The sequence below is a fragment of the Emydura macquarii genome, unplaced genomic scaffold (assembly GCF_026122565.2).
Source record: "Emydura macquarii macquarii isolate MOO-44397 ecotype Brisbane River unplaced genomic scaffold, CSIRO-AGI_Emac_v2 contig_1230, whole genome shotgun sequence".
NCBI classification, from domain to species: Eukaryota; Metazoa; Chordata; order Testudines; family Chelidae; genus Emydura; species Emydura macquarii.
In genome coordinates this window covers 19,191,094-19,211,414 of record NW_027131367.1, presented here as the reverse complement: position 1 = coordinate 19,211,414, position 20,321 = coordinate 19,191,094, and the positions used below count along the sequence as shown (strand labels likewise).

General features: G+C 47.8%; 1 protein-coding gene across 3 annotated transcripts in view; it reads left to right on the top strand.

Moving 5' to 3' along the window:
* Window positions 1-20,321, top strand: part of CDRT4 (CMT1A duplicated region transcript 4) — a 90,893-nt gene that overhangs the window by 40,731 nt on the left and 29,841 nt on the right. Inside the window, exons 1-2 of one of the 3 annotated variants that reach the window (XR_010919660.1) lie at window positions 3,383-3,413; window positions 6,444-6,534. Coding sequence is in view for 1 of the 3 variants with exons in the window: in XM_067547863.1 (XP_067403964.1) it covers window positions 6,426-6,534 (109 nt within the window). In the remaining 2 variants the exon portion in view is untranslated. Of the gene's footprint in view, window positions 1-3,382; window positions 3,414-6,425; window positions 6,535-20,321 lie in introns of those variants that run through there. The other 2 variants (XR_010919659.1, XM_067547863.1) reach the window with 2 other exon arrangements.

The following is a 20,321-nucleotide window of genomic DNA, read 5'->3' as shown; positions in this document are numbered from 1 at the left end:
GGATGGCCTATCTTAGCTGGAAACTGGAAGCCCCAGACATGTCCTGAGATGGCCTGTACTGGCAAGATATCCAGCCTAATTCTCCAGACTCAAGAAGCCTGAAAAAATATCTGAACTTAAGTGGAACTGCTGAAATTTGCCATCTTCTCCCTGCTCTCTGTCTTCTTCACATCCATAGCCTTCCCTTCTTGCACTACCTTCTTACTTACCATATGCCACTGAATTCCTACCTCTCGGCAGTTCCAGCACGCCTCACTCCCTTTGGGTGTATATTTCCAGGTCTCTGGTGCTGATGTAAAAGCGAGTCTTGCAGTCACAATTACTGAGGCTTTGTGTTCCCTGCAACAAGGAGCTCAGGTTAGTGCACTCCTGAACTGGAGTGAAAGCGAATGCACTGCAAAGCAATGCTGGAGCGGCACAGAGTGGTTGAATTAGCCGAATGATTAGGTTTAGCAGTTGAGTTGTAACTTGAACTGTGCATCCCCTCACAGCTGTGCTGCTACAATGCTTCAGTGCAAAGACACTGTCTGTGCCGATGCAAGGGGTTCTCCCATCAGCAGAGGTAATCCACCTCCCTGACAGGCAGAAGCTAGGCTGCCAGAAGAAATCTTCTGCCGACCTAGTGCTGTCTACATGAAGACGTAGGTTGGCTTAATTACTCTGTTCGGCGGGGGTGGATTTTTCACACTCTGAGAAACAAAGTGAAACCAATCTAATTTTCTGCTGTAGACCAGGCCTAGATCTCCATCCTTCGCAGCATTCAAGCTTCACCCCCACCCCAGCCTTCACAAGACAGCTGAGTCGAGTTTAAAGCATCACTTAAGTCAACTAGAGATTTTGTTATGGGGCCAGGAGTTGGGTTAGGGGCAAAACTCGAGTTGTCACTTGAGTGAATAATGCAGTGAAGGCAGGGCTGAGAAGACACGGCTGCTCTATGCTACCGACTTTTGACTACCAACGTCAGCTTTTTGCGCCAAAACAGTAGTGGTGTACTAACTACCCTCCTTCCCCCGCCGACCCAACCACCCAGATTTTGTGACAAAATAAAACTACCTCGACAAGAGGCTTTTTGCACCAAACTTTTAGCATCAAACCGTCAGCTCCCACACTTAATTCTGTTGCAATAAATGGCCTCCAGGAAGTGTCCCACAATGCTCATCCTGACCGCTCTGGCCATCAGTTTGAACTCTGCTGTCCTGTAGCAATCTGCCCCTCCCCCTTTAAAGTCCCGGGAATTTTTGAAAATCCACTTCCTGCTTGGTCGAGTTGGAGAGCTCACATTGCATCTTCCCGGCTTACCATGGTGACTCCATGCCCCAAACACTCTCCCACTTGGAGCACGCCAGAGCTTCTGGATCTGATCGACATTTGGGGAGACGAGGCTGTGAAGTCCCAGCTCCACTCCAGCCAAAGGAACTTTGATACCTACGGTCAGATTTCTCATGGCATGGCGGAGAAGGGCTATGAATGGGACACACTGCAGTGCCATGCAAAAATCACGGAGCTGTGGTGGGAGTCAAACCAAAAGGCTAGGGAGTCAAACCGTCATTCTGGTGCAGAGCCAAAGACCTGCCGCTTCTATAAGGAGTGGGAAGCCATCCTCAGAGGTGACCCCACCTCCACTACCAAGGGATCCATGGATACCTCCATGGCAGCAGACCCCAGGCTCAAACCCGAGGAAGAAGTCATGGATGAGGAGGTTGAAATGGAGGACCTGTTTGAATTTGGCTTCCACCTTGGATGTTGCAATTTCTACTTCCATATCCTTGTTCTCATTATCCACCCTACCACTGTCCTCATTACTCCTATTAAAAACTAAGGCAAGGTATGCGTTGAGGTATTGCGCCATGCCTAGATTATCTTTAATCTCCCCCCCCCATCCTCAGTGCTCAGCGGTCCCACTCCTTCTTTGCATGTTTTCTTTTCTTTTCATGCCGAAGGAACCTTGCACTATTGGTATTAATTTCCCATGCAAGGTGCAACTCTGCTTGGTTGTTGGCAGTTCTCACTTTGTCTTTACACTACCTGATCTCCCAGAGGTAGCTTTCCTTGCTGCTGCCTCCCATCTTCCATTCCTTGTAAACTTTCTGCTTTCTTTTAATCACCTCTTTGAGATGCTTGCTCATCCAACTTGGTCTGCAACTCTAGGAATTTTCCCCCTTGTTCTGGATGCAGGCTCTAGATACTTTAAATCAAAGTTGCAGAAACTAATTCCAAGCCTCCTCCCCATTCAGATCTTTGAGTTCTTCAGTCCAGTCCACTTCCCTTCATATTTTAAAGCCTGCCCGTTTGAAATCAAGGACCCTAGTTTCAGACCTATTTTTGTTCATGCTTCCTTTTCGTTTCCTCAAAAAGCAGAGGCCATTGGGTCACTCGCTGAGGGAGCGGGGCTCGCAGGAAGTGAGAAAATAGCTCGGTGTGCTGGAACAGGAAGCAGGCGTTCACTGATAGGTCCCACCCCAGTGATGATCAAGTTTACTCAGAGGCTTGGACTTCAAAGGAACATAACCCAGCATGGGAGGGAAAGCTGAGGCATGGAGCACACAGCTGGGCCATTGTGATTTCTCAGTCTACCGCTCGCCCTCTTGTGCTGTCAGCTGCAATTTATTACTTAATGCAGGCATCCCATGTGGTTTGGCTCTTTCTCATGCGTAGTCATATACTGAACCACACCCAGCATCCAGCATGAAGTCCTCCCTTCTCACGGCAGGTGAAATATTCTCTCCATTTTAGTGTAAAAAGCATTTTTGCGCACCCAAGCTGCTCCTAAGCGGACGTCGACGTTAACAAATACCTCACCCGGGGCTGACCATGAGCAGCTAAACAGAACTTCCAGGGGGAACTCAAGCTAATGGATTTTAGTTCTAGAAAAGACCTGTTAGTCAGCTGGTCCACCCTGCTGTCAGTGCAAAATTATTCCCTTGTCTGGGTCCTGGGTCCCTTGTAGCTACAGAATTGACTTTTGTTAATTGTTTCATTGCTGATCATTCTGAGCATGTTATTAATGCAGTAAAAGTACTAAGGTTGTTTAGCTTGCAGGATTGCACTACGCAAATATATTCAAGCCAGCTGTCGTGTGTAATAACAGGCTAAGTGCCTCCTATGTCACAATGCCAGCTCCCAGCTGTGAACTGCTGCCTCTCTTGACATATATCCAGACAGAGGCAGGACCTGTGGTCCAGGAGGTCACCAGGGGTGAAGCAGCAGGGAACTAGAGCGGGAGCTGTATGGAATAGACAAAGACTGGGGCTTCCTGCAGACGAGCAGTCATGCAAACCCTGGGAGATGATACCAGCTAGTGGACTAACACATGGGAGAGATTTTGCGAGGAGGAAGTTAGGATCCCTGCCGTGCCCTCTGCTAGCACTATCCAATGCCAGGGCAAAGAAGAGGACAGTTACAACAGTAGTAAGGTACCATGCCACACACCTCTACCAGCATCAGTGCATGTACCAGTGTATCATGCTGCGTGGCCTATCGCAGCCTCCAAGGCACTCGTGAATATGGTTTTTGACTTAGGGCCAGATAAAGGTGGTCACAGGGCTAGAGTCTCTGCTGTTAGAAAGGGGTATAGTTTTATTATTTGTATTCCCGCGTCATGGACCGGGACCCCACTGGCATAACGCCCCTGACTTTAGGGGAACGAGGCTGACTGACACCAGTAGATAATCTGGCGCACAGCTGTCAAGGGGACGTGAGACAATACCAGAGCGTCCTTGGTAGGGCAGTTGTTCCTCTTATTTGCAATGCAAGGGCACCAGACGATGCTCAATCCTTTAAGATCCTGGGGCTGGTTGTCACTATGATCCTGGGATGATTGTTGCTAAGGTTGCTGCAGCGGTATCCCCCTGGCCACATGGCAGAAACTGTCTGCTGAGGGCACCGAAGGCACCTCTTGGGGAGCTTATTCTGTTCGGCAGTCAAACAAACACGCCAAATTTCCCCATGCAGGCACCAAAAGAAGGATGTCTGGATCCTGTTTCTGGGAACGCAAACTGGCCCTTATGCCCATAGGATGGACATTTATGCTCCATCTGCGCATCCAGGACTTGGACTTCCTATGAATGTATTTATGTTCAAAAACTGGGTCCACTGAAGTGAAATTTAATCATCCAACGAGAAGCAAGATCACTCCCAGCCCCTTCTGTTTACCTGGGTTGGCACAATCTGGCAACATAGGCCTAGATTTTCAGCTAGAGCATTCAGCATAGCTGACAGGGAGGAGGGGGGACAAAGGTGCCCTTTGCACTCCTTCCCCCAGTCTTGGGCCACCCGTGCACCACTCTGGCCCTGTGGCACGATTTAGAGAAGCCTGAGGACTGCTCTAAATGATGCCAGTTACCCCTAAGAGATACCAGAGTTGGGGATCTCTGGACCATAAAGAAGCCCTGGTCACGCTCCTTTTGTCAGCAGCAGGGTGAGGGGCGTAGCAGGAGCCAATATGGTAACTCTTCACCGTCAGAAGTTGCCCCTGTGCTGGTACAATCCTCCCAAGGCTGGTCACTGGGATTCTAGGGCCAGTTTGCAGTGGTGGGGCAGCTTCAGTGCCCCACACCAAGTGGGCCACGGGGCAGCAATCTCATTAGGAGTCTACACAGAACCTGTCGGTCTGGATCAGCTGGCCAGGAAGTGGTGTTGCCCTGGGAATCGCAGCCTACACACGCACAAAATAGACCAAGAGAAATGTGGCGTCTTTAGTTACCATTACAGCATTTAAGAGCAGTGTCCTTCTCTTCTCCTGCCAAAGGGAGATTTCAAGCCCTCCAGTCACAAACAACCGATGAAAAGAAACAGAATTTGTTCTTTAAATGACTTTCTTCCTTTAAAAAAAAAAAAATCTCCCCCTCTTTCTCCCTTTCTATTATTATGAAAGGCCATAAAATCTACTGCCAGCGTGACCTTGGGAGTCATGAAATTAGCTACGCCACGTTTTTTTCATTCTGGTGTCTAATAAGCAAACGTGGCTCAATGCTGGATTGCGGTGGAAATCCCCTCGAAATACACGTGACAGCCCCATGGGAGCCAAACAAAGCTCCTGGGAAGCCCTAAGGCCAAGTGAATTCAGCTTCACTGCCTTAGTGCAAAGCATGCTTGGCTGAAGGATCAGACTTTTTCCCCTCCCAAATATTTTTAATTTCACGTGTGAATTACATAATTCCTTTGATTGGAGGAGCTCAAAGTGTTTACCAATATGGATTAAGCTTCACAACCTGCCAGTGAAGTAGATCTATTATTATTAATTATTTGTTTTATGGTAAAACCTAGCAGTCCCAACCAATATGAGGGCCCCATTGTGTTCGGTGCTGTACACGCACAGAGTGAAAAGACAGTGTCTAGCCCAAGAAGCTTAAAATCTAAATAGACAAAGGAGCAGCGGGTGAAGTGTCTTGGACACCATCATAGAGCCAGTCAGTGGCACAGTGGGGAGTCCCTGCTCTGATTTCCAGTCCAGGGCCTTAGCCACTTAGCCACACTGCCTCTGTAGAGTATATCTATTTTATAGATGGAGAAACAGGCACAGGCAGGTTTATGGGACTTCCCCAAGGACTTCCCAATGAGGCAATCACAGCCCAGGGTCAGAGCCAGGCTCCGGGTATGTCTACACTGTAATTAGACCCCCGTGGCTGGCCAGTGCCAGCTGGCTTGGGCTCGGGCTAAGGGGCTGGTCAACTGCAGTATAGACATTCAGGCGTGGGCTGCAGCCTGAACTCTGGGACCCTCTCACATCTCAGGGCCTGCTAATATTTGTGAAGCACTTAGATCCTACAGTGATGAGTCCTTGGCTTGGCTAGGTCTACGCTTAAAATGCTACAGCAGCACAGCAGTAGCACTGCAGTGTGGACACTCCTGTGACGGGAGAGGTTCTCCACTTGCTGTAGTATAGCCACCTCCCCGAGAGACAGTCCGTAGGCTGATGGAAGAGCCCTAAATGAGACAAGGGCCCGGTGGAAACAATATCATGGGATCGTGTAATTAAAGACTATCATCATGCATACGCACAAGGGGTCTGAATTAAGGTTGCACAGGCAATCTTCATTCTGGCATTTCCTCACTTTTGAGTGCTGGACTTTGCACCATTAATAATGGGTGTGTGGGGAGGTGTCTTGCCTCCTCCCTTGTATAATGTGTATTTAAGGCCTGATCCAAAACCCACTGTGGTCAGGGGAATGACTCCCGTTGACTTTGACGAGCTTTTGTTAAGGCTTTGTCCCTGGCGGTGTACAAAGTAGCTACCACAATTCCCTGTGAATGGTTGTCACGTGACGTCCCTATAGTAACACACATTGTTTACTGGCACTTGTACAACTTCCTTCAATCTGCTCTCAGCTCGCAGGCCTCTGAGAGAGGAAAAAAGCTAGAAATGTTTTTGGTTGCGTAATCTTTTGTGATCAATGTTGTGCACTCCTGCTTATTGAGAGACATACATGGATGTTTTTTTAAAGGCAATCTTGGCGCCTTCTCAAAGGGATGCGTTCAACCACCTGACGCAGATGGAAATGACCCCTGCTTACAACTTTAAGAGCTCACTGAAAGGTAAGATGACTGCACTATGGATGATTTGCCTGGTACCTCTGGGGGTTCGATCCTGCTCCTGTTGAAGTCAATGGGAACAGGAATGGCCATGCATGCATTGGGAATGCAATGCAATGGGAACAGGAATGCCATGCAAGCTCAGAGGTTAAATTCACCTACAGCTGAGCAAATACTGAAAACAACAAGTCCTCTAATATGCATTCAAACTTTGTCACTTTGACTGTGCTCATTTCCCTTGGGTGCTTGCTTTGCTCAGATATTCTTCTGCTCACAGTTTACTAGTGTGAATACTCACTGAGTGTGACTGTTAGGTTATGTCTATACTTAACATGCTACCGATGTGCCGCTGTAGTGCTTCAGTGTAGACACTCACTTCAGCAAGTGGGAGGTTCTCCCATTGCTGTAATTAATCTACCTCTCTGAGAAGTGTTCAAGAGAAGAATTTTCCTATTGACCTAATGCTGTCTACACTGGGGGGGTAAGTCCTGGAGCGGACCAACCCTTTAACTCGACTGTTCAAATATTCACCCAAAACAAATTTCAAAAGATAGAGCCAACCAAAGGGCAGTGAGACTTGTCCACTGTGACTTTTTTCCCTTGATTATGCAGTTTCAAAGTCCCAGAGGGGTAGCCATGTTAGTCTGTGCATAGCAAAAACAACGAGAGTCCTGCAGCACCTTAAAGACTAACACATTCCTGCAGGCAGAAGCTCTGACAAAGTTGGTTGCTGCCCACGAAAGCTTATGTCCACAGAAATATGTTAGTCTTTAAGGTGCTGCAGGACTCTGTAGTTTCAAAGTTGTGCACTTGTTGGTTAGTTCCATTATCATTCAATTAGGAATTAAATCAATGCCACGTGACTTATGGAACTTAGCAGGAGGTTTGAATATGCACCAGAATATGTTTGCAAATTATCCGCAGACCAAGAATTAATCACTGACGAACTTTGTGATTCATATCCAATACACTAGAAAAGACTGAAATTTGTTCATGGACCAAAAAAAGAGTTGAAAGTGATCAGATAAGCTGCTTGTCACAAATCATTTGCCCACCTGGAAATTCTGGCCTCTGAAGTCCCAACTGAGCGACTGTACTAGAGTGGAAAAAATTGGGCCAGGAATTTAAGTATCAGCTTATTCCATTAGCATCATCATAGGATCATAAGTTGTGTAACTTCAAGAAGATAGCATGAAGATGATTCTCAGTGTACATCAGTATGGCACAGATGAGAACCGAGCTAAAAAGTTGGTTAACATTGATTACTCCTCTATCTAAGCAGCTTTAGTATTAACACAGTAGTGAGGTATTAATATAGTTGTGGTTAAACTCATTCTCACTAGGAAGGGTTACTGTCTCCCTCACTAAGTGCATAGTTTGTAGTTTCTCAGACAATTGGCTGGATGTTGATTCAGTCCAGGGAGTCAAATATCAAGGCATGTTATCTGTTTATTTCATGCTGGCCGGAGAGGTGCAATTGTTCTTTACAGGGAATCTGCTCCGCTAGCACTCAATGAAATTGGAAGCCTGGGTGGTGCCAGAATCTCAAAGCAGAGGACTGAGCTGGCATGTCACCCACTATATGACAGCCATGTCTAGGATTTGATTTCATGGAAGGACAGATGCTGCCTGGCTTCCATTCCTACCGAAGGCCTTGTAGGGTGATTATGTGGTTACATACCTCTGAGAATGTGGACAAAACTATTCTGCAGAGCTGCCAAGTTGCTCCGCGTTGCAGAAACAGGAGCAGCAGCGCTGCAGAGTCTGCTGGGCACAGGATTTTGGAGTCAGCTGTTGATCAGTCTGTCTACTCTTAGCAGCTTTTATAGGAACGGTTGGAGGGGGGGGGTGGGGAGAGGGGAAATCCGTTGTATTTTGGGCATTAATGACGTGTAGCAATCTGTCCTAAAGAGAGGTGGTATTTCAAAGAGATCACTGGTATTCCAGAAGTGGAACAGCATAACATAGAAAAGTATGGGTGTGAGACTTATTTTTTTAATTCTAAATATGTGCAAATATAGCTATGCAATATAGGTGATGTTTGGACATCTCTACTTCAGACTGGTCTTGTGTCCAAACTACAATCTCAGCCTGTCTCTCCAGCATCTCCTTGTGGATGTCTAGCTATCAGCTTGATCTTTAAATGAGTTTAAGATTGAGCTCCCCTTCCCTGCCCCAAGCCTTCTTGACTGTGAATAACACCGCCATGCCATTTGTCACTCAAGCTTGTAACCGGGTGTCGTCCTCGACGCGAACGTCTCGTTAGGTCCTCACGTCCAAGCTGTCTAAGTCTTGGAGATTCTTTCGGCGTAACATCCAAGATCCAGCCCTTTCTATCCATCCACACAGCTAAAACTCTCTCAGCCAGCCCCTCAGCTCACATCGTGATGACTGCAACATCCTTCTCTTTGGCCTTGACAAATGCAGACTGGCCCTGCTCATATCCACTTGGAATGCTGCTCCAACAGTCATTTTTCGAGCCCATTACTTTGACCATGTCATCCCTCTCTTTGCATTCCTCAGCTGGCTCCCCATTCTCTATTGCATCAGCCATAAACTGCTCATCTTCAGGGCCAACGTGACCTGTCTCCACCTATCTGTCATCCCTCATTCCTTACTGAAATTCCTTACTCCTGCCTCTAATCACCCGATCATGATGCCAGCCTCCACTGCTCACTTGTTACATTTTCAGTCAAGCACCTTTCTGCTTTCTCCCATGCTGTCCCACATGCTTGAGAAGTGGCTGAATATGGCTGTTAGCCACTCTCTGCCTCAGTTTCCTATCCCTGAAATGGGGATAATAGTATTTTTCCATCTCGTTTGTTGTGAAGACAAAGTCATCGAGGATTCTGAGGCACTCAGATACTATAGAAGTGGGGCCATAACAGCCCCTTAGATATCAAGAATGACGCGTGGGTCATGGTACTGTCAATGGTTGATGTAGGGTCAGAACCTCAGCCCTGCTCCAGCAGCTTCGCATGACTCGGGAAGCTCATAGCAGCTCTAAAGCCAGCATAATGGTCCCCTGAGAATTCCTCCCATGTTGGGGCATCCTCTGGGTGCCACTGAGTTGCTGTATAAAATAACCATGTGTGAGAGGCTTAGAAGGAGATCAGATGGTTTGGGGGCTCAGTAATGGTCTACAAAACCTTCAGCCCGTCAGTCACGAGTGTGAATGAACTTAGGTTGGTGGGGACCAAAAGTTGTTACTGGTCAGTCTGAAATGAGTCTAAGGAACAAATTCAGCCCTGCTCTAAGTTGGCATCAGTAGGGGTTACACCCGCTTCCCAGAGTTGCTCCGTTGCAGGCTGTCAGCTGAGGGGATTGAAGCTGGGACTTCTGGCTCTAAATGCATGAGGAGCTACAACCTCCGGGGAAAGAACCAGCTGCGTTAGCCCAGGCCGTAGCAGGCTCAACCTCTCTTTATGGCCTGGCCACCGCTAAGGGGGAACAGCGCGCCTGCCTCACAGAGTGGGTGTGGGTTACACCAGGGCTGAACGGGTATCTCCATTATAGGGCCCACGTCTATGCCCGGCACTAATTAATACCTGGAGTCTCAGCACAGAGGGCAAGGGCTGGTGGTGACTGACCGGCCCTGGTGCCGATGGAAGCCGGGCAGTAAGGTGAGGGTTGCTAATACCTGTGCCATGGACAGACGGAGAACGGCACCCTGCAAAGCCATCGATGTGACACCTTTCTCCCACACTAGGGCTGCGATTTTTTCAGAGGGAGTTTGGCGCCCAGCTTCCGTTGACTTTCAATGAGATTTGGCCACATGGCAAATCCCAGCCTAACCTCACCAACAGCTTCAAAACCCAGCAAGCCTAGTCTGTTTTGTGTCTGTGGAATAAGAATGAAAGGAAATGTCCAAGGAGGGCAACAGGATTTTAAAGAAAATGATCAGGAGAGAGACACACAGAGCAAAGGAGAGAGAAGCGAGGAGGAAAAGGAACATCGAACATTCTCCAAGAGATCCTGAGCCATCGGGTTAACAGGGGCTGCTGCTCAAAGCGATCTGCTTCTGTACCAGTCAGTTTCCTCTCCCATTAATTTCCACGCATGCTTTAGAGCAGCTCCACCGGCCGCCTTTTCTTTTGGCGAGTGCACATTGCAATCGTGCATGGATGTCCTGTGTGGGTGTGACTGCGCCCCATGCAGCAATGAACCCCCGCTTCAGCCATGCAAGCGCATATCATGGATCTAGGGTATATCTAGGGTTCACACCCAGAAAGAGGTCAGAGGCACTGGACTGTCCGTATGCACTTTGGTCTAAATCGTCTCCCCAGTGCCCATCTCGTTTGGCTGCGCGCTTGCAGAATGCAGGAGGGAAAGGAGGGAGGAATCTTTCCTCCTAGGAAGCCAAGCCACACTAACCCACTGGTGCGCGTGCGGGAGATCCTCTCTGTCTCTGACCTGCAGGGGATGTGAGTCTCGCTGGGGAGCCTTGGCTCTTAAGCTCCAGCAGCTGGTGCTTGCAGCCATGGAGGTTCCTGTTGCAAACATGGGGTCTCGATCAAGATGGCAGCCTTCACACCACGCTGCAGCGAATACTTCCACCCAAGAACTGGAGTAGTCACTGCAGCCCTAGCAGCCCCTCTCTATGGCGTGGGGAAGGAAGGGTGGAGCCACATAATAGCATATTCTCCATTCCTGCCCCCAAAGAACCACTGTGCATAGCCATCCCCAGAGCCCCCATGGAGCTGGGCCCCATGGCACACAGGAAGCGTGCCCCTATGGGGTCGCGGAGGATCATTTGGGAGGGGCGTGACCAGGCCTGGGGTTAGACCCCCATGGGGGGCAGGGAGGGAGTGTCATCCAGCCCCACTCTTTCCTGAGCTCTGCTCCAGGCCCAGCTGTGGCCTCCAGACTGGGGGGGAGGGGGAAGCAGGGGGTGTGGACAGGGATAATGGGGGGGCACAGGGTAAACATTTTGGGGACCACTGATTTAGCCACTCCTGGGCGCACACAGATGCAGAAGCTCTGTCGCGTGAGTGCCGCGCTCCTGCTCTGCCGCTGCAGAAAGGAGCAGGATTTGGTTTCGGGCTGTTGCGTTTAAACTTCCTCGGTGAGCGAGTGTGACTCTTTACAACCGTGGGGCCAGCTGCCTGAGGGAGGCGGGGCGCGGCCCCCTTCCCTCATGAAAGACAGGCTGTCTCCAAACTCCAAAGAGCTGGCTGCGGAGCAGTCACGCTCCGGACAACTTGAGGTGGGTGGGGCGAGTTCCCTTTTGGCCATTTATTTTTCTTAGCTTATTTAGTGCCGTACGTGTCCGTCAGCCTGCAGATGTTTCTGTTGCCACCCACGTGGTAGGGGTTATAATAATACTGTCTGCAACCCTCAGGCTCAGCGGCCGTGGGCTGCGGAACGCCGCCGGAGAGAAAAGGATGCTCTTATAAAACCAGCAAAGCCATGAACGTTTACTGAGCCCGGCCAAACTTTACGGCTTCATTTGACAGGCAAAAACAATGACTGGTCTGTTTGCCATGCGGCCTGCAGTTTCTCCCTAGAGGCGAGGTGTGCGGAGTTGCCAGGACCCAGCAGAAAGTACCTCTCCGAAGCCTTGCTGACAACCACCGGCCATCAGCGTGCTGGGGGAGGCAAATCCCTTGTACCGCATGGAGACAGATATATGCCTATGTTGTTATAAGCCTGGAGTCCTGCCCGGGGGACATGGAAAACAGATGTTGCTAGAATTGTAATCTTGCGGAGAAGCACCAGCCCTTCACTGCCAGCCCCCTGACATCAGTTTCCTTCTTACACTTCAGGGCCTAAGGAGTCTGGCCCTCGGCCTGTTACAAGGCCACAAGGCCGTAGCGAGTAAACTATGCGAAAAGTGACTCGCAGCTGAGGCAGGTTTAGCACAGCTCCTGCCGGCCCAGCTAAGGTTTATGCCTCATCGAGCAGAACTGTCGGCTTCTCTGCTGCATGCAGAGTCGGGCACTATCAAGGAATTGGTTAATACTCCCTGATTCTCTGCCCCAGCCCTGGCGCAGGCTGGAGTAGCCTGGAGGCTGCTCTGTTATACCAGCCGGAGTGCAGGATGCTCTTCCGGTCACCTCCCATACATTCCACTCCGACACGCCGCCTGAAATGACTCAGTGAAGGACCCTCAGTTCCTGCACTCACTTCCCCAGCTGCTCCAGTGGAGTCTGAGGTGCATGAGTGTGAACCAGCTGGGGGTAAACTCTAGTGCACATCAACTTGTTGCGCACTGACTGTCCGTGTGAACCCTCCTGGAGTGCATTGAAAGTTCCCTAGCTCATGCTGACATAGTCCCATTTCCCAGTGCTACATCCACATGCATTAGGGAACATTTAGTGTGCCAGCAGGGTCCACACGGACAGTTAGATCACGACACACCGGTGTGCATTAGAACTTATACCCCAGCTGGCGTGCACGAATGCATGGGGTAGCCAAGCCCGGAGTTTGTTGGCCTATCTAATCAGACCTTTTCAAAAGGGGTGGTGTCTCGGAAAGATGGCTGTTTGGAAGGAGGTTGTTGATTCCTTTAGCTGGGCTTCCATTTTGTCTTGTATTAATTAACGATGACTTTGGTGTATCAGCCGACAGCTAGCTGGGACTTGTATTTTCCCCCAGACCTCCAAAAAATCCTGACAAAAATTAAACCCTTTAGTTTTCTTCTACATTTTGGAGGTTTATTTGAAAAACTGAAAAGTTTCTAGTTTTTTGGCAACTGAAATTTTTTTCAGTGTTCATGTTGGAAAGAAAACCCCCACATTTTAGATTTCTTTTCATCAAAAATGTTGCGTAAATTTCCATTTTGTTGGAAATTTGCCCAACCAAATGTCTGTTTGTCCACTTTTCATCAAAAAACCAGTTTCAACAAACAATTTCCAACAGTCTTACTAGATCATATCTACAATAGCACAGAGATATATTTAAGTGATGTTCGTCCATTCTGAGTTCAGTAGCATCTTTTCTGGTCTTTGAACTCATATTTTTTTTCCAGCAAGTAGTGCAAATGCCAGAGAAGTGACAATGCCTGGATGATTGTCACTCACATGATCACTGCTAGCTTCTTGAGAATCTATCTTCAATGGGTGGAATATATTAATTCAATTGGAAATGACTGACATTTTTGCTTGCCAACATACAGTGTGCTTGTTAAGTGTCTGGAGCACACCCTATGCAAAAATGCAATGTGCTGGAACCTCCTGCTGGAATTGATATTTCCTCAAGTTTTCCTGTTGGGTTTGGGTCAAGATTTCTCGAGGCTGGATCAAATGAGCTAAGTTTCTACATTACTGTATGTGTTCCCCTAATAATCTCAATAGGGCTATTATTAAACAGACAGTAAACAGTGTGCTAAGTGTGATACATTGTATATCACCACTATCCTTTACTAAATACTGTGTAGAGCACATTGTTACCTTTGTCTTTATCATGGAATCTAGGACTGGGGCCATTTTTAAAAGGTATTTAGGCATCTAGTGGGATATTTAAAAAGCCCCTGGCCACCTAATCCTCATTATTGGGAGTTACGTGCCTCGTGGGATTTTCAAAAATGCTGGGTGCCTTTCTGCATCTCAAAACCCCCAAATACCTTAACAATCTTGGTTGCTACACCAACCCCCATCTCTCCTGCTGCACGTTGACGGTGTCTGCCCTCTCATTTCTTAATTTTTGTTTTATGCATTGAGGTTATGTCTGTATTTACGATGGTGCCTAGAGTACAGGTATGATATGTGTAGCTACATGGTGCAGTGAAAGGCTCTGGCAGCGGGGAAAGGCTCTGGCATCGGGGAGGAAGTAGGAAATGACACTGCTAAAAATAGCAATGTAGATGTGAAAACTTCCAGAGGGGTAGCTGTGTTAGTCTGTATACAGCAAAAACAATGCCTCTGACAAGTGGGCTGCAGCCCACAGAAACTTATGTCTGCAGAAATGTGTTAATCTTTAAGTCCTACAGGACTCTCGTTGTTTTTAATGTAGATGTGAGAGACCCTGCTTGGGTGTGGAGAAAGAATCACGTAGGGTACATACCCTAGGGTACAGGCAAGTAGGGCACTCTACTGCACTCTCCTAAGCCATGCCTCATGGTCTCCACTGCTATTTATACCAGTTCTAGATGGGGGTGCAGTGTCTGAACTCTACATGCTGCCGTAAGTCTAGGTGTGCCCTAAGTGGGTTCTGGAAAGTGACATATTGATGAACTTGGAGACAGAATTTCTCCGTCAACAGAGTAAGTGAAGCTTAAGGCAACACCAGTGCGAGGTTCTGCACACACTACTGCCCATCTGAGCTGGAGAAAGAAGCTCAAGGAGCAGAGTTCAGTCTTCAGGACTGTCAGTCATTGGTCTCACTGCTGAGACTACATAGATGAGAGGCTGGGTTTGGCAAGGTGGACATCCATCTGTTGAAAAATGGACCAGGACCGTGCATTCGTTATTCCACATGGGCTGTCAAATTGACAGTAGCAAACGGAGCTGGCTGGAAAAATGTCTTTTATTTCCCAGCGAAACATTTTGAATGAAAAAGTTTTATTTGAGATTCTTCAGGGGATCTTTTGACACTAAACAAAACTAAAAATGTTGTTTAGTTTTGCTTCAAATAGACATTTTTGTTTCTTCTTGTTTTTCGAGAATCAAACTGAAATGAAAAAATGCAGTTAGAAACCAAACAAAAGATTTTTGTTTAGAAATTTCCTATAGAAAAAATTAGTCAAAAATGATCCTTTCTTGCCAGTATATATGTATATATATACTGTGACAGGGCCAGACCGGACGGCCATGAAAGAGTGCTCTATTTACAAACCAGGAGGTGGGCGGGCATTAGCCCCAGGCTCCATAAAGCCCTCTTCCCTGGGTAACCCAGCTGGGGCTAATTCAAGACAATTGGGCCAGTTAGGCCACCTGGAGCCTATCAAAGAAGCTGCCCCAGCAGTTAAAAGCCTTCGCTTCAGGCAGGTCAGGAAGGCTGAAAGGGAGTTAACAGTCAGAGCAGAGCAGAGTCCTCCACTTAGGAAGGAAGAATCCCATGCACAGCTATAGACTGGGGACCGATGAGCTAGGCAGCAGCTCTGCAGAAAAGGACCTGGGAGTAACAGTGGATAAAAAGCTGGATATGAGTCAGCAGTGTGCCCTGGTTGTCAAGAAGGCTAATAGCATATTGGGCTGCATTAGGAGGGGCATTGCCAGCAGGTTGCGGGAAGTGATTATTCCCCTCTATTCGGCATTGGTGAGGCCGCATTTAGAATATTGTGCCCAGTTTTGGGCCCCCCCACTACAAAAAGGATGTGGACAAGTTGGAGAGAGTCCAGCGGAGGGTAACAAAAATGATGAGGGGGCTGGAGCACAGGACTTCTGAGGAGAGGCTGAGGGAACTAGGCTTGTTTAGTCTGCAGAAGAGAAGAATGAGGGGGGATTTGATAGCGGCCTTTAACTACCTGAAAGGGGGTTCCAGGGAGGATGGGGCTAGGCTGTTCTCGGTGGTGGCAGATGACAGAACAAGGAGCAATGGTCTCAAGTTGCAGTGGGGGAGGTCTAGGTTGGACATTAGGAAAAAGTTTTTCACTAGGAGGGTGGTGAAGCACTGGAATGGGTTACCTAGGGAGGTGGTGGAATCTCCATCTTTAGAGGTTTTTAAGCTGAGGCTTGACAAAGCCCTGGCTGGGATGATTTAGCTGAGGTTAGTCCTGCTTTGAGCAGGGGGTTGGACTAGATACCTCCTGAGGTCCCCTCCAACTCTAATCTTCTATGATTCTATAAAGTGGAGCAGAGTGGAGTGGAGCTGCCCTGCCCTGCTGCAGCTGCAGGGCTTGGGACTATCATCCACTGCTGCTACCACACCAAGATGGAGAGGCCCCAGCTGGGGAAGTCTGAACAACCCTTCACGCTGGTACCAGGGAGCAGGCCACAAGCCGGGGGGCCATGGACAGGCAACCCAGGGAAGGTAGTCGGTCTCAGGGACTAAGCAGGGTGAGACCACTCCTCGCAGGAGCTCTGGGTTGGGGGCCTGGGGCAGAGGGTGGGACTGGGCCCCCCCCCCTTCACTTCTCTCCCAGCTGCACCACTGGTGTAGCCGGTGAAGCGCAGGATCCACAGGGCGGAACAGGCGCACCCCGCCACAATACACACAGACAAAATTGCATTTTTTGGCAGGAAAATTTATGGGGATCAAAAAAATTGATCAGCTCTAGTAGGAACTTTTAGTCCTGACTTAACTGGATGGGTTTATTTCTGCTCAATCTAGAAAAAAATCTCATGATCCTTTTCTGAAATTAGCTTCACTAAGTATTGAATGTGTATGATGAATGTCCCCCATTAGTTGGTTTTTATTACAAGTGCATTTGAAGCTCGTGAATAATGTATGTGTATTGGAGTTGTGCAAAAGATTTGTAACAAAACTGGGCCTGGAACTTGGAGCAGGTTCACAGATGAGTTGCACAGATCTTTTGGTGATGCTGTCCTGAAGTCTGAGTTAACTTTGTGCTTATTTTAGCACATGTGGTCCTGCCTGGAAACCATTTACCGTACTGGTTTGCAAAGAGATATGGACTGAGAAGCTGCTGGTTGTATGTGAGTTAGGTTTAGTCTGGTGTCTGGATTTAAATTTGATGCTGCTGAACCCTTTAGAGCTAGTTTTATGAGATTTTGGCCCCCAGGAGCAGAAATTTCAACAGATCAGCTGGTCTCACAAGTTCTTATTATCTTGGGTGAAAATCATATGAGAACCATTATTTCTGGTACTTGGGGGCACCTTTAAATTGGAATCAGAAAACAAGGCACTCTGGGTTTTTTTAAATTGACCCGTTTCATCCGAGTTTCATTTCCACACTTGAAACCAGACCAAAACTGGTGCTTTGGGCTGAGTTTTTAAGTTCATTTGAACCCCAGGCTCAAAGTCAAACACAAATGGGCCAGATCCTCAGCTGCAGTCAATTGAGCGGTGCTGCTTTACACCAGATAAAGGTCTAGAGGGGCTGACTCCCGTCTCCATGGAACTCTGTTGACGCCAATGGCTTGTAGCAGTGTAAGTGAGAGGAGAATTTGGCCCAGAGGGTGCAAAGACAAACACGTGCAAGCATGCAATCATAGATACACGCACATTATTTATTGTTAGGGTCTCATTGTCCTGCCTTTACTCAGGCTGAGTAGAATCTTGCTACACGAGTAGCCCCGTTGGACTATGTGCACTAAGGTACTTGTCAGTGTGAGTGAGGACGACACAACCAGGCCCTAATTATGGGCCATACAGGAGGTGTAGTAGATGCAGCACTCCTTCAGATACAGTGTAGTTCCTGCCTCTGTTTGTTTTATCTTAACAAAGCCTTCTTGCTCAAACGTCACGTTACGTGTGCGTTGTAACGTACAAGACAATGGTCCCTTGGTTTTGCTCTGTGTGGTGCCCTGAAAGTTCACAGGCTGTTTCTCACCAGTTCATGCAACTGTGAAGAAGAGCTGCCAGGAGTCACTGAACTCGGTAAAATGGGAGCTACTGCACATACTAGCTCGTGTCCCGCAAGCTAAAACAGACCCAGGCTTAGGGCCAGGCTGGACCGCAGTCAGTGGCCAGAGGTGCACACAGACAATGAGTATAACTGTGGCGAGTTAACTTTTCCTCCACAAAATGTAAATGAAGGTAGGTTATGCTGGAGCACAGCGGGACCCCGTTCCCTTCACACTGGCTCCGGCACCGTTGCGTTACCGTGCGACGCCCTCTCAGCAAAAAGTTGCTGAGCTCAGGGTAATGCTGGCTCTGCATTCCTGGATGATGAGTGAGGGGTTCCAGTGTTTACTTTGAACACTGTGCCCTGTGTCTGAATCCACCGGGTGTTAAATTCTTCCAGATTTCTGGCTCTGTGCTGCAACTCAGATGTGGCCAGGAAACCGTTCTGCTGCAGAATAGGGAGGTCTCTGTGTGAGCTAGTCAGTGCACTGCACCCTGATGTTTCTTTGAGTGGAACACAATGGAGAAGGGATTCGTTTAATTTTGTTGTGCTCATAGGCTCCATTTACTGCTACATTTATGAGGGGTATTGGAAGTGCATAGCTGAAAACAGGATGGAATTATCCCTGTAGAGATAGCACTATTGCAGACTTCATTGATGGAGGAAGCGCAAAGGGGCTCACCTCACAGTGATTTTTCTTATGTAGCGAAAGGCAGTGTTTTGGGGGTGGTTTCTGATGTCTTGTGTTGTAAATTAAGAGCCAGCTGGTTCTGGGATGATATCACTTCAGCCACGCCTGTCTTTTCCAGAAGAGAGGAAAATACACTGGAATCAAATCCTCAATCTGGCCCCCAGACTTTTGGGTGTCTGAAATTCAGATGCAAATATTGTGACTTGAGTCCATCTCTCATATGTTTGGGTCCTTGCAAGAGAAGCAACAAAGACTCTGGCCAAGACTTCCAGAAGTGACCAACAATTTTGGAAGCCCAACTTCGGACACCTTAAAGGCACCTGATTTTCAGAAAGCATCGAGTCCTCGCTCTCTGAAAAACAGGCATCACAAGCTGAGCAGCCCGGAATCACCTGGCACTTTTAGAAACGTCAACCAGTGTTTTCATTTGTCAGCACCTCTTTTCTGAAACACCCTTTTGTGCTGTGTGTAAGAATACTGTGGTAAAATGTATTATATTGTGCTGTACTTACTTTAATTCCAAAATGTAGCAACAGGGGAGAAAGTGTAGGTTAGTGGTTAAAGCAAGGGCATTGTAGAATAAAACTCCTTCATTCTGATTCTGGTTCTGACTTGCTGTGTGACTTTGGGCAAATCATATAACATCTTGGGCCTCAGTTTCTCCATTTGTAAAATGGGAATAATTATAGTAACACTTCTGTACCAAGTGAAGTGAGGGTGAATTAAATGTTTGTAAAAGTCTCCGAAGAATATCTAAGGAAAGGCCCTGGGAAGTGCAACGTGGTACTTTGTTGCCTGAAGCTAGGAAAACAGTGAATGCTGCAAGAAAAATTTCAACAGTTCAAATTTGTAAACAAATTCACCTCACCGGTCTCTCTCTCTCTCTCTCTGCCTCTTTTGTGTTCATTCCCACAAATGTTCTGGCAAACAGTTTCCCAGCAGAAATGTTTGGTGGACCCAGCAAATTTTTAAGTGAATATCTTAGAATATTTGCAGACAGCTAACTGAGCATTTGTAATTGCGAGTATTCACTCTGGAATCCTCCACCTGAGAATCACGTTTATGCAGACATGCAACAGAAGTATACCAAGCGATCTATGTGTTCAGGCAAAACCGCTCAGATACGACCTGTGTGTCCGACCAGAATGACTCACAATATTGAATGCTCACAACAAATTGTTACAGAACAATCTATGCACCTCGAATCATCTGAAGAAATGAAATAATATATCCACAGGGCAAATGTACCTGAGCCCATCATTGATCTGATTGCAGATGGTTTGTAAGAGGCAACATTGGTCTGATCAATTATTATGAGTTGCCGCTGAACTCTAGCTACAGCCCTTCCAGGTCTGTGGGTGTGTGCATGCACATGTGTGCTTTGCTTCTTCCCATGGACTCCTTTCTCCACTGGGATCTGCCTCCTCGGCACCTACTGCTTTTGATGCCTTGGGTCCTTCTTGAGTGGATTACGTGGTATAAGCGAATCTTTTTTTGTTCAATCCACCCCTTCAAAAAGTTTCAGAGTTGCTGCCACCTATAGGCTAGAAAAAATACAGTAACAGAAGCTAGCAGGCAGCTTCCTAGTAATTGGACAATAAGGGCTGCTGAATGTTGATGTAAAGCTGGGCTTTTCCTGAAGCATTATGAAAGGTGGGCAGGGGCAGCAGACCGCGTGATGGGTACAAA